This window comes from Trichosurus vulpecula, chromosome 1 (assembly GCF_011100635.1).
Source record: "Trichosurus vulpecula isolate mTriVul1 chromosome 1, mTriVul1.pri, whole genome shotgun sequence".
Lineage (NCBI taxonomy): Eukaryota > Metazoa > Chordata > Mammalia > Diprotodontia > Phalangeridae > Trichosurus > Trichosurus vulpecula.
Genome location: NC_050573.1, coordinates 180,566,907 through 180,582,592, shown reverse-complemented (window position 1 = coordinate 180,582,592; position 15,686 = coordinate 180,566,907). Strand labels below are relative to the sequence as shown.

General features: G+C 38.8%; 1 protein-coding gene across 3 annotated transcripts in view; it reads left to right on the top strand.

Moving 5' to 3' along the window:
- TBC1D7 (TBC1 domain family member 7) overlaps window positions 1–15,686 on the top strand; it is a 31,654-nt gene that overhangs the window by 1,243 nt on the left and 14,725 nt on the right. The window contains exons 2-5 of one of the 3 annotated variants that reach the window (XM_036734786.1): window positions 247–317; window positions 1,974–2,091; window positions 5,967–6,047; window positions 10,741–10,928. In XM_036734786.1, coding sequence (XP_036590681.1) covers window positions 1,980–2,091; window positions 5,967–6,047; window positions 10,741–10,928 — 381 coding nt within the window. In that variant the 5' untranslated portion in view covers window positions 247–317; window positions 1,974–1,979. The remainder of the gene's footprint in view (window positions 1–246; window positions 318–1,973; window positions 2,092–5,966; window positions 6,048–10,740; window positions 10,929–15,686) is intronic. The other 2 variants (XM_036734794.1, XM_036734805.1) reach the window with 2 other exon arrangements.

Genomic DNA, 15,686 nt, shown 5'->3' with positions numbered 1-15,686 from the left:
TAAGCGAACTATCCAGGATCACACAGCAGGATTTGAACCCATCTTTCTGATCTAAGTCCAGTGTCCTATCTACTATGGCACATTGCAGAATTACTGTATGTACTATGCTGAGACAACGGTGAAGAATTATTCCCCAGGGGCATTGACTTATTTTGACCTATGTATACTACATGGACCCAGAATGCTTTTTCAACTTTTTGAATTCTCAAGCATGCTTTTTACAATTTTTCTGTCTTTCCTTCCCAGCCAGCTGTCATTGCTTGCTGCTCACATTGAACTTGCCTATAAGAAAGCTTTCTATCTCCTTTTAATTTTCGGTGAGTTTGGAAACTAGGTATCTGTTAGAATTGTGAGTAAAGCAATAGTAAATAAGCTTTCACTTCATTCATAGAAACTCTTGACATTGCCTTAATATGTATGCTCTTTGAAAGGGGGAGAAGCTATTTTTTCCATATATAGGCTTATGTAACACTGAACAAATTTATAAAATATTACTATTTTTAAAGTACATTTACGTAAAGATATTTTTCTTTTTAATTATCACTTCATTTTTCATTTTTGTCACTTTTGCCAATCTCTTTTTAAGACCATCGTTATTATCAGTGGCATTAGGGTTTTATATCCGCCAGATTTGTAGTTGAGAGACAAGGAGTAAGGGGAGCATGGATTATATTTGGACTAACAAGGTATGTGTTTATATATATGTATACACACACACACATAGATGTGTGTGTGCATATATATAATATATAAATTAATACAATAATATATTAGAAATATATATCTTACATTGGATTATTGTAGGTCATATATTGTTAATATATTAATACATACATATGCATATATATGTATATTCACATATACACATCTATAAATTTTATTTATATGTAAATATGTGTGTTATTTATATGTGTTTGTGTGTATGTATATACGTATGTGTGCATACATATATGTATCTACACATGTGCACACGCACATATGTACACATATACACAAGCACATATATATGTATATGTATGTGTGTATATATATATATAAGTGTGTGTATGTATGTGTGTGTGTGTGTGTGTGTGTGTGTGTATACACACACACACACAATTAAGAGGCCTTGATTACCTCCTGGTTTGAGGTTATTCTGCTGCTAGATATCTGAGTTCCATTTAAGTGAGATATTAATGTATTTGTACAAAGAAAAGGCAGCTGCATGGCACAGTGGAAAGAAACTGAGTCTCTCTGCCCCTCCCTGGTTGGAAGTGTGGCAGCCACTTGTGGATGTGAACCCACTGTTACTCAGCATGCCAACTCTGACCTGCTTTGTTTCCAATCTGCAGCAGTCTGCCTCTCCTTAGGCAGCCCACAGGCCCCCTGCTCCCAGGCAAATGCCATATTGTTACTAGACTTAGCACAGGCACCCAATCGACCTTCACTCTACTACAGATCAGAATTCCTGAGCTCCTAAGATCCACCAGCCTCAACTTCACAGTAACAAGGATTATAATCCCGTGTCCACGTCCATGTCCAGTGACATAACTACATATAAATTGAAGTATGTGAGGCTCCATCTCACACCTATGTAATTAACAAAGGTAAGTAGAAATGATAAAGTCCCATGCTAGTGTGAGTCTGAGGCTGCTAGGTGGAGCAGTGGATAGTGGGCTTGCAATCAGGAAGGCTCATCTTCCTGAGTTTCAATCTGGCCTTGACACTTACTAGCTGTATGACCCTGGGCAAGTCACTTGTTTGCCTGTTTCCTCATTTATAGAATGAGCTGGAGAAGGAAATGGCAAATCATTCCAGTTTCTTTGAAAAAGAAAGGGACTTTTCACAAGTCTATAAGAGAGTAGGTATATTATCTTGCTTCAATTTGATTGCAAAGATGAAGTTAGTTAACATAAAGTTTTCACTTTCTTTACTTTCCCTTCATATAACTCTTCTCCAATGCTTCTGTCCACTCTACCACTCTCTTCTCACAGTAAAACATGGCTGAAGATTCTCAGAGAAACTTTCGTTCAGTATATTATGAGAAAGTTGGATTTCGTGGTGTTGAAGAAAAGAAATCATTGGAAATACTCCTCAAAGATGATCCTCTGGGTAAGTTTTAAAGGATGATTCAAATAATGAGGATAAACTCTCCTATGAAAACCTTAGAAAAGATCTAGACATAATTGCCACTTGATATGTTTTTAAGTGGAAGGATAGGCACAGGTTTGTACCTTGGAGAAAAATTTCAATGGTCGAACTTTTATTTTTATTCCAATTTTGCAGCAGAGTATAAATTTCATTTTTTAAAAAGAACTTTTAAGTTCTTTTTAAGACCTTTATTCTTTCTTACTAGACTATTATATTATTTTCATTTATCTGTTGTACCCATAACCATTGCATCTTGATATGTTTGTTGTTTCTTTCTCTCTCTCTCTTTCTCTTCTTCCTTCTTCCTTCTTTTCTTTCTTTCTCTTTCTTTCTTGACTGGGTTTTCCTGGCCAGAAATGCAGGGGCTTCTCACAGTTCCAGTTCCACACTGATCTGCATAGGCTCTTTGGCTTTCTCTGTTTTCCAACTTGCTTTGGCTTGCCCGTCTTCACGAAACCTAGTGGGGCCCCCATTCCCACTCCCAAGGACTCATCTATTAATTTAGTGAGGACACCTGATCAGCTTAGCCCATAGCAGATCTGAACTCCTCTAGCTTAAGCCTCCAGGAACAGAGATTACAGGTATATACGACCACACATTTAAAAAAAAACCTGATCTCTAACAGTCATAACACAGACAGGAACAACAGTTAAAGAATAAAAATCTATTGTATTCCATCCTTATGGCTGTATAGAGATGTTATTTTTATGCTATTGTAATCGGAGGCAACAAGTGTGGTATTATGTGTGCCTTGAAGTCAGGAAAACCTTTCTCAAGGTTCCCTTTCTGACACATACTGGCTATCTGATACTCTAATGCCCTAGGAGTACAAGTTACAGATGATTTCCCAGTCTGAATTGGTAAAGGACATTTCCTTGCTAGAAATTCCCCATACTGATGAAATAACACACACACACACACACACAAAACCAAAAATAACACCCTTTCACCCCAACCATGTATATATTATAGCTGAAAAAATCTTTGTAAAATTGGTCTTTACATTTTTCCTACTTGGGCTAGACCCTGCAGTAGGATTACTAGATTGAAGAATGTGACTAGTTTTATGGTTCTTGCTTGGGTATTGCCTATATATATGATCTTGTGAATCTGGTAGAGTAATCTTCAGGCAGGTGGATACCTTTTCTCTAAGACTGTATAGATGAACAAATGTACACTTTTACCCCCCCCCCACCCAGGATCATGCTTGTTGCATCATTTTAGTTGTATCCAACTCTTCATGACTGCATTTTGGGGTTTTCTTGGCAAAGATGCTAGAGTGCCTTGACATTTCCTTCTCCAGCTCATTTTACAAATGAGGAACTGAGGCCAGCAGGGTTAAGTGACTTGTTCAGGGTCACACAGCTAGTAAGTGTCAGAGGCCAGATTTGAACTCAGGAAGATGAGTCTTCTTGACTCCAGGCCCAGTGCTCTATCCACTGTGCCATCTAGCTGCCTCAGACTAATACCAGCATAGGGCTTTATCATTTCTATTTGTTTTTGTTAATTACATGGGTGTGAAATGGAACCTCACATACTTCAATTTCTATGTAGTTATGTCACTGGACATGGACGTGGACACGGGACTATAATCCCTGTTACTGAGAAGTTGAGGCTGGTGGATCTTAGGAGCTCAGGAATTCTGATCTATAGTAGAGTGAAGGTCGATTGGGTGCCTGTGCTAAGTCTAGTAACAATATGGCATTTGCCTGGGAGGAGGGCGCCTGTGGGTGCCTAAGGAGAGGCAGACCAGTACAGGTTGGAAACAAAGCAGGTCAGAGTTTGCATGTTGAGTAATTGGCTGTCGTGGCTCCCACATTTCCAACCTGGAAGAGATGGAGAGACCCAGTTTCCTTCTACCTCCCCCTACACAATTACTAGCGATATTAAACATTTTGCTAAGTATTTATTTACTCTTGGTGCTCTCTCTTTTGTGAATTCTCTATATCCTTTGATTTTTTTCTTTTTCCTTGGAAGATTTGGTATTTCACATGTAAATATATAATATAATGTAAGTTTGCAATAACAATGTGAATTTGTAGTAACTCTTGTCATGACTTTGTGCTCTGAATATGCTGAAGTAGTAAGTCCAGTGTATCACATGTCATTTCAGATCCTATACAAGCAGCATTGATGTGCATGATTTTTCTGTAGACCGTGGATTCTTAATCTCTCTCTCCTTCCCTCTCTCTCTCTCTCTCTCTCTCTCTCTCTCTCTCTCTCTCTCTCTCTCTCTCTCTGTGTGTGTGTTAGACCTACTGGGTACTCTGGTAAAGCCTATGGACTCCTCAGAATACTGCTTTTACATGCATAAAATACAATACATGGGCTTTCAAAGGAAACCAGTTATAGTGAAATAGCTGTTATAAAAATATTAAAGAAACAAATTCATGGACCTCTGGTATAGACCAAGACAAACAATACTACTTATACTGTACATTTTTTCGGTGCTTTAAAAATTTCCAAAGACTTTCTTGCATCTCTGATCTTGTATAATCCTCACTCTGAGTGGTTTGCAGAATAGGAATCATTATCTCTATCTGGGCAATATGAGAGGCCAGGAGAGAGTAAGTAGTAGACTTTTTCTAAGATCTTATAATGAAGGGCAGAGTGGGAGTTAGAACTCGGTTCTCCTGACATTCACTACTCTTCTCTTTGTGCTCGTGTGGACTCTCTTATTTAGTTGGCCACAGAGCTCAACCTAGAGTAGGGCGAATGGGACTTTTGTCTCTTTGGAGAAATTGCCCAAGAGTTTGATATTTGCCCACTAGAGGGACATTTAAAGGGCTACTGATAAATGTTCTATAAAGAAGGAGACGGGGCAAATCCTGGTGGTTTAATTTTGGGAGGGGGATAGGGAGAAGCCTGGTACTGAGGGGGAGGGTGGAGTTATAGCTGGTAGGTGTGATAGGGTTATGGCAGTTGGGGCCCACTGGGGGAGAATCTTGATCATCCCTTAGGGAATCTTGGGTAGAAGTCACTTCTTATGAGACCCAAGCTCTGGTCTGTCCTAGAGATGAAGAGAGATGCCCACCCATGGCCCAGGGAGTTCATCTTTTCATTGCTGACAGTGGTGATCCAAAGGCCATCTAGCAGCTCAGCTGGCAGAGGAGGGGGGAAGGGCGGGAAAAGCTTCTTTTCTACCTGTGACTCTCCCATTGGGGAGTGTTGTATGGATTAGGAGGGGAACAAGGCCAGGGAAAGGAGAGGGCACATTTTGTTCTGCTAGAGAGCTTCCTGGGGATACTTCTGCTTTCCTGTTCCTAGAGGATTTTTGTCTTTCTCCAAATTTTGCCTTTAAGGTTTCTCAGAGTTTATGATAGCCTAGAACCTGAGAGTTGGTCAGCAGGGCTCAGTTGAAAATGTCATGTACTGCCAGGGAGGTGGACTTCAGGGATCTCTGGCTTTCTGTAAAGGTTATGACTCCAGTTTACCTCCAAAGAATCTGTTTTCTTAGATGCCACATTTGAAGAAACAATTGATCTTATCAACTAATTACCAAGAATAATTAATTTACATAGGAAGCTGCCAAGCAGACCAATTCTTCTGGGGTAGAGGTGGGCAGCCTCCATAGCAATGGCCTTGTAGTAACCTGGGGCCTGTGTCTTCCCTGAATGTGCACACACAATTGGACAAGTATTCACTGTACTATCTTCCCTGAGTACAAAAATTCCTAGTTCGATCCCTGGCTGGCCAAATAATATCTCTTTGTCTGAGGAAATGGGTTATTACATTTTCAGTTGTTCAAAAAAACCCCAACACCTTACTTCTTTAATTCTGTTATCGGCCTCATGTAAGTCTCATTCTAATTCTTTTTTGTTTTTCTCCTCTTCTAGACATTGAGAAACTTTGCACATTTAGTCAGCGGTTCCCTCTCCCATCCATGTACCGAGGCTTCGTGTGGAAGGTGCTTTTAGGTAGGACTTTAAAGAGCTACAAGAAACTTAACCTTGGGAGGTATTGGGCACTAAGATAACTTGTAGAATATTTGGGCCACTCCATTAAGTGCCAGGGGTTGCTGGGTGCCTGAGTCTTTAGGGATCTGTCTAGTCTTCTTCCTAGTGAGAGGAATGTTTTCCTGCCTGAAGTATTGCGAATAGTTATTGGTCCTTGATGTCCTTTTGGGGCTATCAGCATAAGTCCTGGATCTTGGATGACTGAATGGGAGGGTAGAACTTTAAAGGCAGCCTATTTCCTGTGGAAGAAGAAGACTTCTCTCTCATAAAACTGCAAGTAATGAACAGGCTTATAGATATTGAGCTAAAAGGGACACCAAAGGCCATATAATTTGTCCACCTGTGTTATTTTACAGATAAAGGCCCAGAGAAGTTAAATAACTTACCAAAGTCACATAGGTAGTCATAAAAAGAGCGGAGATTCAAACTCAGATCTTCCTTATAAATCCATCACTCTTTTCCCTTGTTCAGTCATTTTTCAGTTGTATCTAGCTCTCTGTGACCCATTTTGGGGTTTTCTTGGTAAAGATACTGGAGCAGTTTGCCATTTCTTTCTTCAGCTCATTTTACAGATGAAGAAAGTGAGGCAAACAGGGTTAAGTGACTTGCCCAGAGTCACACAACTAGTAAGTGTCTGAAGATGGATTTGAACCCAGGAAGATGAGTCTCCCGGACTCCAGGACCATAACTCTATCCATTGCGCCATCTAACTGCCCCGCTCTTTCCACTTGCCCTAAGGGAATTCCTCCAAGGCCTAGTTGTGCCCATGAACTTTTAGGACTTATGAAACAGCCATCCTTCCCCTTGCTAACTGTAAGATGATGAAGTTGGAGTTCTATGAAGAAGATGGAATAATTGGTAACAGTGTTGGAAAATCTTGGAGGAGTGTGAAGATTGGGTCTGTGATCTTTTGGATTCTGGTACAGAGTGTTAATAAGTTAGGAAAGATTCAGTTTTTATTTTGTCAGGCCTTTGAAAGAAGAATCACTGTTAGATTTAGTTACTCAAGAGTGCTGGGTGTCTGACATCTTTGTGACTGACAGGCAGCAGCGGATTGGCGAGTGACAGACATCACTAGGAGGTTTCTGGGCCAAGTGGTAATTCATTTCAGAACAGTACACTATTGTTACTAATTCAGACTCAATGATGGATGAAATCATGCCTGCCCAGAGTCCTGTCAGAAACCAGAAAGATTAGGACCCTCATTTTCTGTCATAAAATCAATTACTTACAAAGCTAAAAGAAATACCCCTTCCCAAGTCTAATTTATGAGCATGTAGGAACCATATAGAAAATAAGAAGTTTGGGGTAGAAACATTTTTTCATGTGTTTTAAGTCATAGATGGAGAAATGTCACACTATTTACCTGACTCTTAACTCTCTTCAAAGGATAGATTTTTGGTTGTTCAAAGACCCTGGCAATTCTTCATCATGAAGTTTCCTATAATTTGAGTTAAGCTACAGAAAGGGACAGTAAAGACTCGGCACTTAACAGCCTTCCTATCTATACACAAATAGAATTTTGTGTGTGTGTGTGGTGGGGGGGTAGTTGAATTAGAGGTTTGGGAGTTAACTTGAGGAGTCCATCTGCCTTATTGGTAGTATGATGGATGTTCAAATGAAGCTTTTTAATCTGGATTAAGCCAAACTTAGAGAATCCTTCTTTATTACTTTTGTGGTTTAATCACAGCTTGATAAACTGTCACAGCTGAATAGGGTGAGTGAAGATTACATCAGGCAAACGAACATCCAGAAAATGAATGCCCACAGCGTTCAAAAGCAGAATCACAAATTTGGAATTTGAAGGCGCCGTGGTTCCATTTCTGAGGGGAGAAAACTGAAGAGAGGATAAGTCCCTTGGCAAGGATTATGCAGCTAATTGATGACAGAACCAGGTGTCGAATGTAGATCCTGGGGTACCCTGTCCAATTTTATTCCCTCTCTACCATATCGTCTTTCATTCCTTTCCATTTCCTTTTGCTATTGGCTTCTTTTTTTTATGCCAAAGTCATTTCCTGGTATATCCTCTTCATCCTCTTCATCATTGACCCTTTAATTGTTGTCAACAATTGACAAAATGACAACATAGCGTACGCAACGTTTGGCTCCCGGTAAGCCTCCGCTTCTATACTAAGAGAAGAAAATATCTTTGGTTAATTTATTGATACCTTTTGTTTTTATATCACCTATGTATTCCAATATGTCTCCTTCCCCCTTCTAGAGATTTTAAAAAGTGAGAAAAAACCCAGTTCAGCCAAAATAATCAGCATAGCAAATAGGTCCATCATCATATGAAGAGTTTCATAGCCACAGTCCCCCACTTCTGCAGAAAAGGAATGGAGATGTAGTCCCGTCTCTTCTTTGGAGCCAAGCCTTGGCCCTATAAATTGATAGCATTCAGTATTGATTATATTATTGGTATTCTTTCCATTTACATTGCTGTAGTCTATATATTTTTTCAAGTTCTGCTTTTACTTTACTTTGCATTAGTTTATATAAGGCTTTACATATTCCTAAGTATTCATCATATATTTCTTATAGCTCTGTAATATGCCATTATAGGGCTACTAGATGGCTCAGTGGATAGAATGCAGGGCCTGGAATCAGGAAGATTCAGCTTCCTGAGTTCAAATCCAGCCTCAGACGCATAATAGCTGTGTGACCCTGGGCAAGTCACATAACATTGTTTAGCCATTCCCCAATTGATGGGTATAAATATCTTCCAATAGTTGAGACATTTTTTTAATCACTGATTTCCATGGTGTATATTGCTAGCAGTGGGATCTTTTTATAAAAGGGCAAGACCATTCTATTCACTTTCTTAGCATGATTGCCCATTGTTTTCTAGAATGTTTGGACCAATTTACAGATCCACCAATGGTGCACTAGTGTGCTTGTGGAAAATGTGTTTTCCTAATATGCTCTATGGGATCAAGATTGATCATTGCCATTGATTTGAGTTTGGCTGTCTTTTACTGTGTCATTTACAGTGTTCCCTTGATTTTACTTCCTTCCCTCTGCATTAGTTCACAGAAATCTTCCTGCCTTTCTCTGAAATCTTCATATTCATTATTTCTTATAACATTGCTGTGGATTTTCCATGCTCCGTATTTGAAGAGAAAGACCTGGATGTTGCTCTGAAGGAAATGATAACTTTTATTGAGTATACATACCCTCTTTCAAAGATTAAGATAATATAAATAGAAGACCAAAAGAGAAATTGGTGAAAACAGTATAAAATTCAAGAATTTAAAAACCTTAAGCCTGTCCTTCCTCTTAACTTTCCGATTTTGTTGGGAGTGACAGCATCCTTCTAGTCACTTAGGCTCATAGGCTTAGAGCGGTCTTTGATTCCTCTCTCTCCGTCACCCTACATACCTAATCAGAAGCTAAGTTGTATTGTTGCTCCTGTAACAAACCTTGTACCTATCCGTTCCCCTTCTCTTCACTCCATCTGCCACTAACAAAGTTCAGATGCTCATTCATGCTTGTCTAGATTATTCCCAATTGAATTGGCTTTAATCTCTCCTTTCCAATTCATTTTCCACACAACTGCCAAAATAACTTTCTTAAGGCACAGATCTGACCATTAGACTCCCTTAACTAAGAATATTCAATAGCTCCCCATTGCCTTTAGGATAAAATATGAATTCCTTACTTGGCATTTAAACCCCTTCATGGTCTGGTGTGAGCTTACATTTCTAGGCTTATTATATATCACATCCCTTGAAACACACGTTCAAGCCATGGCAGGCTTCTTTTGGGTACCCAAACTTAACATTCTGTCTCCTTCCTCCATGCCTTTTCACAGCCTGACCCTGTGCCTGGGATGTACTTTTCCCTCATCTCTTGGAATCTCTGGCTTCTTTCAAGGCTTAGCTCAAAAAAGCCTTTCCTAACCCCTCTAACTATAAATGCTTTCTCTTGCCTACTCTAATTAATCTGTATACACTCATTTGTCATATCCCGAAAGATCCATGGGGAATAAAGACTACTCTGTTTTTGGCTTTGTACCTCTACTGCCCAGCACACGTTGTCTATAGTGGGTGTTTAATTTTTGTTGGTTAGTTGGATGGAAATAGTGTTATACTTAGAGTCAAAGGATCTGGATTTGAATCCGGCTCCGCCATTTTTGACCTATGGGATCATCAGCAAACCACTTGAACCTCTCAATACCTCAGACTCCTCACCTGTTAAATGATAGGATTGGATTAGATAACCTCTAAAGCCCTTTCCAATTCTAAGTCTATGATTCTATGAATATGTCAATCATTCAGCATTTATTAAATGCCTACTATGTGCCAGGCACTGTGCTAAGCACTAGGAATACAAAAAGAGACAAAAGGCAGTCCCTGCCCTCAAAGAGCTTGTATGTGATCTTTTTGGTGCCATGTAATTTCAAGCCCATACCAGAAATTATATTATTAACTAATGCCTCAGTACTTTAAGAATATGAAAAATGGGTTCTGATAGATAACTTCCTAAGACTGATTCTCTACAGTTAATAAATGTGGTTGTTAGTTCTTTTGTATGGACCAAGCTAGCTTTTTTTTTTTTTGGTTTTCATGGGTTTCTTCTCCTAGCTATGCTTTTATTAGATAAGAAGGGTTTGAATTACTGACTCCAATTTAGTGCTTGGCTTTCTCTCGCCTAGGAATCCTGCCTCCTCACCATGAATCTCATGCTCAGGTCATGATGTGCCGGAAGGAGCAGTACACAGATGTCCTGCATGCCCTGAAAGTCATTCGTTTTGTCAGTGACTCCACTCCACAGGTGGATGTCTACCTGCGCATGCATCAGCTAGAATCTGGAAAGTTGCCTCGAAGTCCTTCCTTTCCGCTGGTTGGTGGCTGCTTTGCTTTGACACTTACTTTTGTTCTTGGCCATCCCTCTGCCATTTATAAACAACCAGGACCAGTCTTAAGGCTATCGAAAAACTAAAGTTACTAAATAGCAAAGGTATTACCATGCCAATTTCCTAATGGAGTAGATGCACAATTGTGAACGTCTACAATAATTAGATTGTACTGGGAATGCAGATTAATCTTTCCCTCAAATATTTGTGTCCATATTTGCACGGGAAGTCTTTTTACGGTTAGGGTTTTCTTTTGTTTTTCCTTTGTGGGGAGTGAGAGAGCAAGAGAAGAAAGAAAAAAAAACCAAGTAAGGGAATAATGGGGGGGAGTTTTTTTCTTTGGCCATTAAAATATAATTCTCCCAAAAACATATAAATGATTTTTTTCTTTCCTCTCACAGATTAAATTGCATAATCCTTGGGAGGGGAGTAGTTCAGGGCCACTAAATGCAGTGGTTTGACTATCAGTTGTAGTTTTCTCCAGGATTTATTTAAATTTTCTAACATTAAATATTGAAGTTTAAAATTTAAATTTTTATTAATATTAAATTATCTAATTTAAAATTAAAATTTAATTTAAAATTTAAAAAAATAAACATTAAAATAGACTTACCACGTTTATTAACCTATCAAATATTTGATATTTGTTTTTTGGATTTTTTTGGGAGTGAGGTAATCAGGGTTAAGTGACTTGCCCAGGGTCACACAGCTGGTTAAGTATCAAGTGTCTGAGACCAGATTTGAACTCAGGTCCTCCTGACTCCAGAGACAGGCACTCTATCCATTGTGCCACCTAGCTGGCCCTGAACAGTTGATATTTAACTTGTTCTTTATTAGCGAAGTTGATGATGAAGGGCTGTCGATAGGCCTTACAGCTAATGACAGTTGCCCATCTTTATTATTTTTGTCAAGGGAAACAGGGTTTCTTTGGAAAAATGGAAAAAAATGGAATGCTCATCAATGTCCATTAAATTTCACTTAGCATTAATAAAATGAAGTTGATACTATTGCATAGGTTCTTAAGATTAATTTATTATGAGTAGCACATATTTAGTACTAGATAGACCCATTATAGTTTTTGATCTATCCCCACTCAAAATTCCTTTTGACTTCAGTGGTCCTGTGGGCCTCCAGCACAGAACATTCTCTACTTTTACACACAGAGTCCTGTCAGAAACAAGCCCCTCTCCACTCTTTTTAAAGTGAAAAACTGTCTAAGTTAAGTTAAGGATTTAGGAAAGTTGTCTTTTTCTGGTTATGACTTTGTTATATGCACCTAAATTTGTACACAAGTCAGAAACACATTAAAAGGAGGCCTACAGATGAAGGAATGAAAGGGCTGGAATTTTTAAAGGACTTAATATTTTCCAGAGGAAGAAGATAATGTTTAGTTTGGTTTTAACTTTGAAGTATTACCACTGCTTAACCCAGATAAGATTCCAAAGCACTTTTAGCAGGGGATAATATATGAGAACAAAAGACTTCAGCTCACTCTTCCAATCCCCTCAGAAGTCTTTTGGTGAAATTTACTGGAGGAATTTAGCCCCATGTTTTGAATGGCATTTTGCAAGTTTTCAAAATGGTCGTTCTTTTGATCTCCATAATCTTGGTTCTAGGGCATATCAGATCAAAGTTGCTTTAAGTCGGTTCTTAAAGGTAGAATAAAATATTGAAAGGCTTTGCTAATACTTAGAAATAGAACTTTTAAAAATATTATCACTTGTCTTCTTAACAGTATATAGTATTCATTAATCATAGTGTTGATAACAGAGACAGTTTGGTGTAGTGAATGGAGTGCTGACTTTGAATCAGAAAGACTGGAATTCCTCAGATCATAGATTGGAAGGGACCTTAGCAGCCTTCAGGGCCATTGCTCCCATTTTATACATGAGTGAGCTAAGGCATAAGAGGTGGAGTGAGTTGCCAGAGATCACATAGCTAATAAGTGTCTGAGGTGTCTCTTGAATTCCTGTCTCCAAGTCCATGGCACAACCCACTAGGTGACTTCACCGACATTTATTAGCAAGTTGAGTCATTTAACCCTTATGTGATTCATGTAGCACCCTAGGAATTATTTACTGACTTACAGACTGGGTGCAATCTGCATTGGTGGATGGAGTTCTACATGTTAAAAAAAATCACACTTTTGTTAAACCTGAAAATTTGGTTGAAGGAAACAACAGAGCTAGGTGATAGAAAAATCCATGTTGTTTATTATTTTCCCTTAAAGCATAGCGGAGCTAGCTTACTTGTATGTACAAGGAGTCAGAGTATAAACTCTGGCTGCCTGAACAAAGCAATGAGAAAACTTATATACGTTATTTTAGCAGAGCTAGCAAGCCTGTATTACCTCATTTTTTATGACCCCCATGTATGTTTAACCATGATACAAGAAGAGGATTTTCCTTAATGGAATAGAGTTGTAAAGGATGTTGACAAAAGTCAGTTGAAACTACAGCCCAGAGTCTCTGTGTCTCATTACATTCCATAACATAGTATATACCTGTAGAATATTAAGCAAGGTAATCTCTCTTGGGGTTAGGATAATGTCCTTAATGATCTGGGCTTGTTGACAGAGGTAAGGGTATTGCCTGAGCAAACTTTTAGAGAGAACAAAGAAGCCCAGGTCCTGGATCTTCATCCAGTTACTCATTAATTCAGGCTCTGGGTCTGATTGAAATTAGAAATGATATAAAATAGTATAATATTTTCCATGCTTTTAAATACATAAAATAAAACACATAGGATTACAAAGGAAACTATGTTGAAATATGGTTATCAAAATTTTTTAAATCAAGTTTACAGACCCTAGGTTAAAAACCCCTGGTATAGTGTAATTCAAATTTTATACATGAGGACTCAATCAGTAAGCATTTATTAAGGACTTGCTGTGTGCCAGAGGCAGCTAGGTAGCGCAGTGGATAGAATGCTGGGCCAGGAGTCAGGAAGACTTGTCTCCCTGAGTTCAAATCTGACTGTGTAACCCTGGACCAGTCACTTAACCCTGTTTGCCTCCATTTCCTCATCTGTAAAATGAGTTGAAGAAGGAAATGGCAAATTAGTATCTTTGCCAAGAAAACCCTAAATGGGGTCATGAAGGGTTGAACATGACTGAAAACAGCTGAACAACAACAGGCGTTGTATTGGGGATGCAAACCACCCCCCAAAAAAGCCCTGAATGTCTTTCTCCTTAAGCAGCCTACATTCTGTTGGGAGGAAGAATATGTACATAGGCACACATAATGAAAATATATACAAAGAAAAGAGGAATCCAAATGGTCCGTGAAACTTAAGTGAACGCTGATGACTTCTCTGTGGTAGACCTACCATACAACATGTACTGGGCTCAGTGAGAGCCCAGACTCTTGCTTAACTATTTACAAGGCCGTCTTTGACTCCCATACCTCCTATTCCTTCTTACCCACCCCCTCAGTTCTCTTTTTAATGTTGAGTTTGATGTGAAGAGTTTGTTATTAACACTATAAACCCAGCTATAGCAAACACCAATCAACCAATGACCATACCCCGAATTGGATCAACTTCCAATCAAAGCCCTCAATTTGAAACATTTCTATACCAATCAGATAGGGAGAAAGAAAACATTGATATCACACCATACTCCTTTTTCACTTTTATCCTACTTACTGAATTTCACACATTTATAACAGCTATTCTATTAAGTGGGAGGGTTAAGCTCAATTGGGATCAATTCTACATAAATATTATGTAAACTTGCCTTTAATTTAGCTGGCAATAATTTAAACTATGCATTTTAACAAAATATAGTCAATGAAAATGTGGAACTTTGGGAAAACTCCTGGATTAAAGAACCAGAGGACCTGGATTCAAATCCTACCTCTCTTCCATTTACTACTGATATGACATTGGGCAAGTCACCTAACCTTTATGGACCTCTCATCCCTACAGAACTAATATAGTACTTTAAGCCTCTCAAGGTGTACCTTTCCTTGGGGGTTGGGATTTCATTCTCACACTCTTCTGTCAGGGTCAATCTTCCAGAAAAATGCTATTTCAACCCTCATCCAGACTAATTCTGTGATCCTATAATCAAACAAACAAATAGGCAGAAAATAGGTTTACTTTCTGTGCCTTCAAATCCATCTCAAGTCTTTGTGCATTGTTATCTTTTATTTTTTTAATGGTGGTGGGTTTTTTTGTTTGCTGATCTTCTCCAAGTCTTTCCATGTTTCCTTGTATTTTTTATACATATAAATTTTGTGGCAGCATATTATTGTATTACATTAATATACCTTGATTTATTCTTAACATCCTTTAATTGTTGGACTTGTTGGTTGTTAAGTTTTTTGGCTATATGAGTAAAGAAGCCATGAATCTTTTTTTGATTTTGGACAGAAGGCCAAAGACATACGCTTAGGGGATTTCCATACTTATGGCTCAGGAGGAAGATGAAGAGCCAGCAAAAAAGACTGAAAGGGAGTAGGCAGAGAGTTAGGAGACTCATGATACTCCCACAGATGTTCAGGGAATAGAAGGTACAGTCAGCAGTATCAAGTGTGATTTAGGCATTTGCTACTGGGGCAGCTAGGTGGCGCAGTGGATGCTCTCACTGGGCCTAAGTTCAACTGCAGCTTCAGACACTTATTACCTGTGTGACCCTGAGCAAGCCTCTTAAATGCTGTTTGCCTCAGCTTCCTCAACTGTAAAGTGGGGATAATAACACTGTTTTCTTAAGTTAGTTTTCTATTTTTGCCACTAAAGTTAAT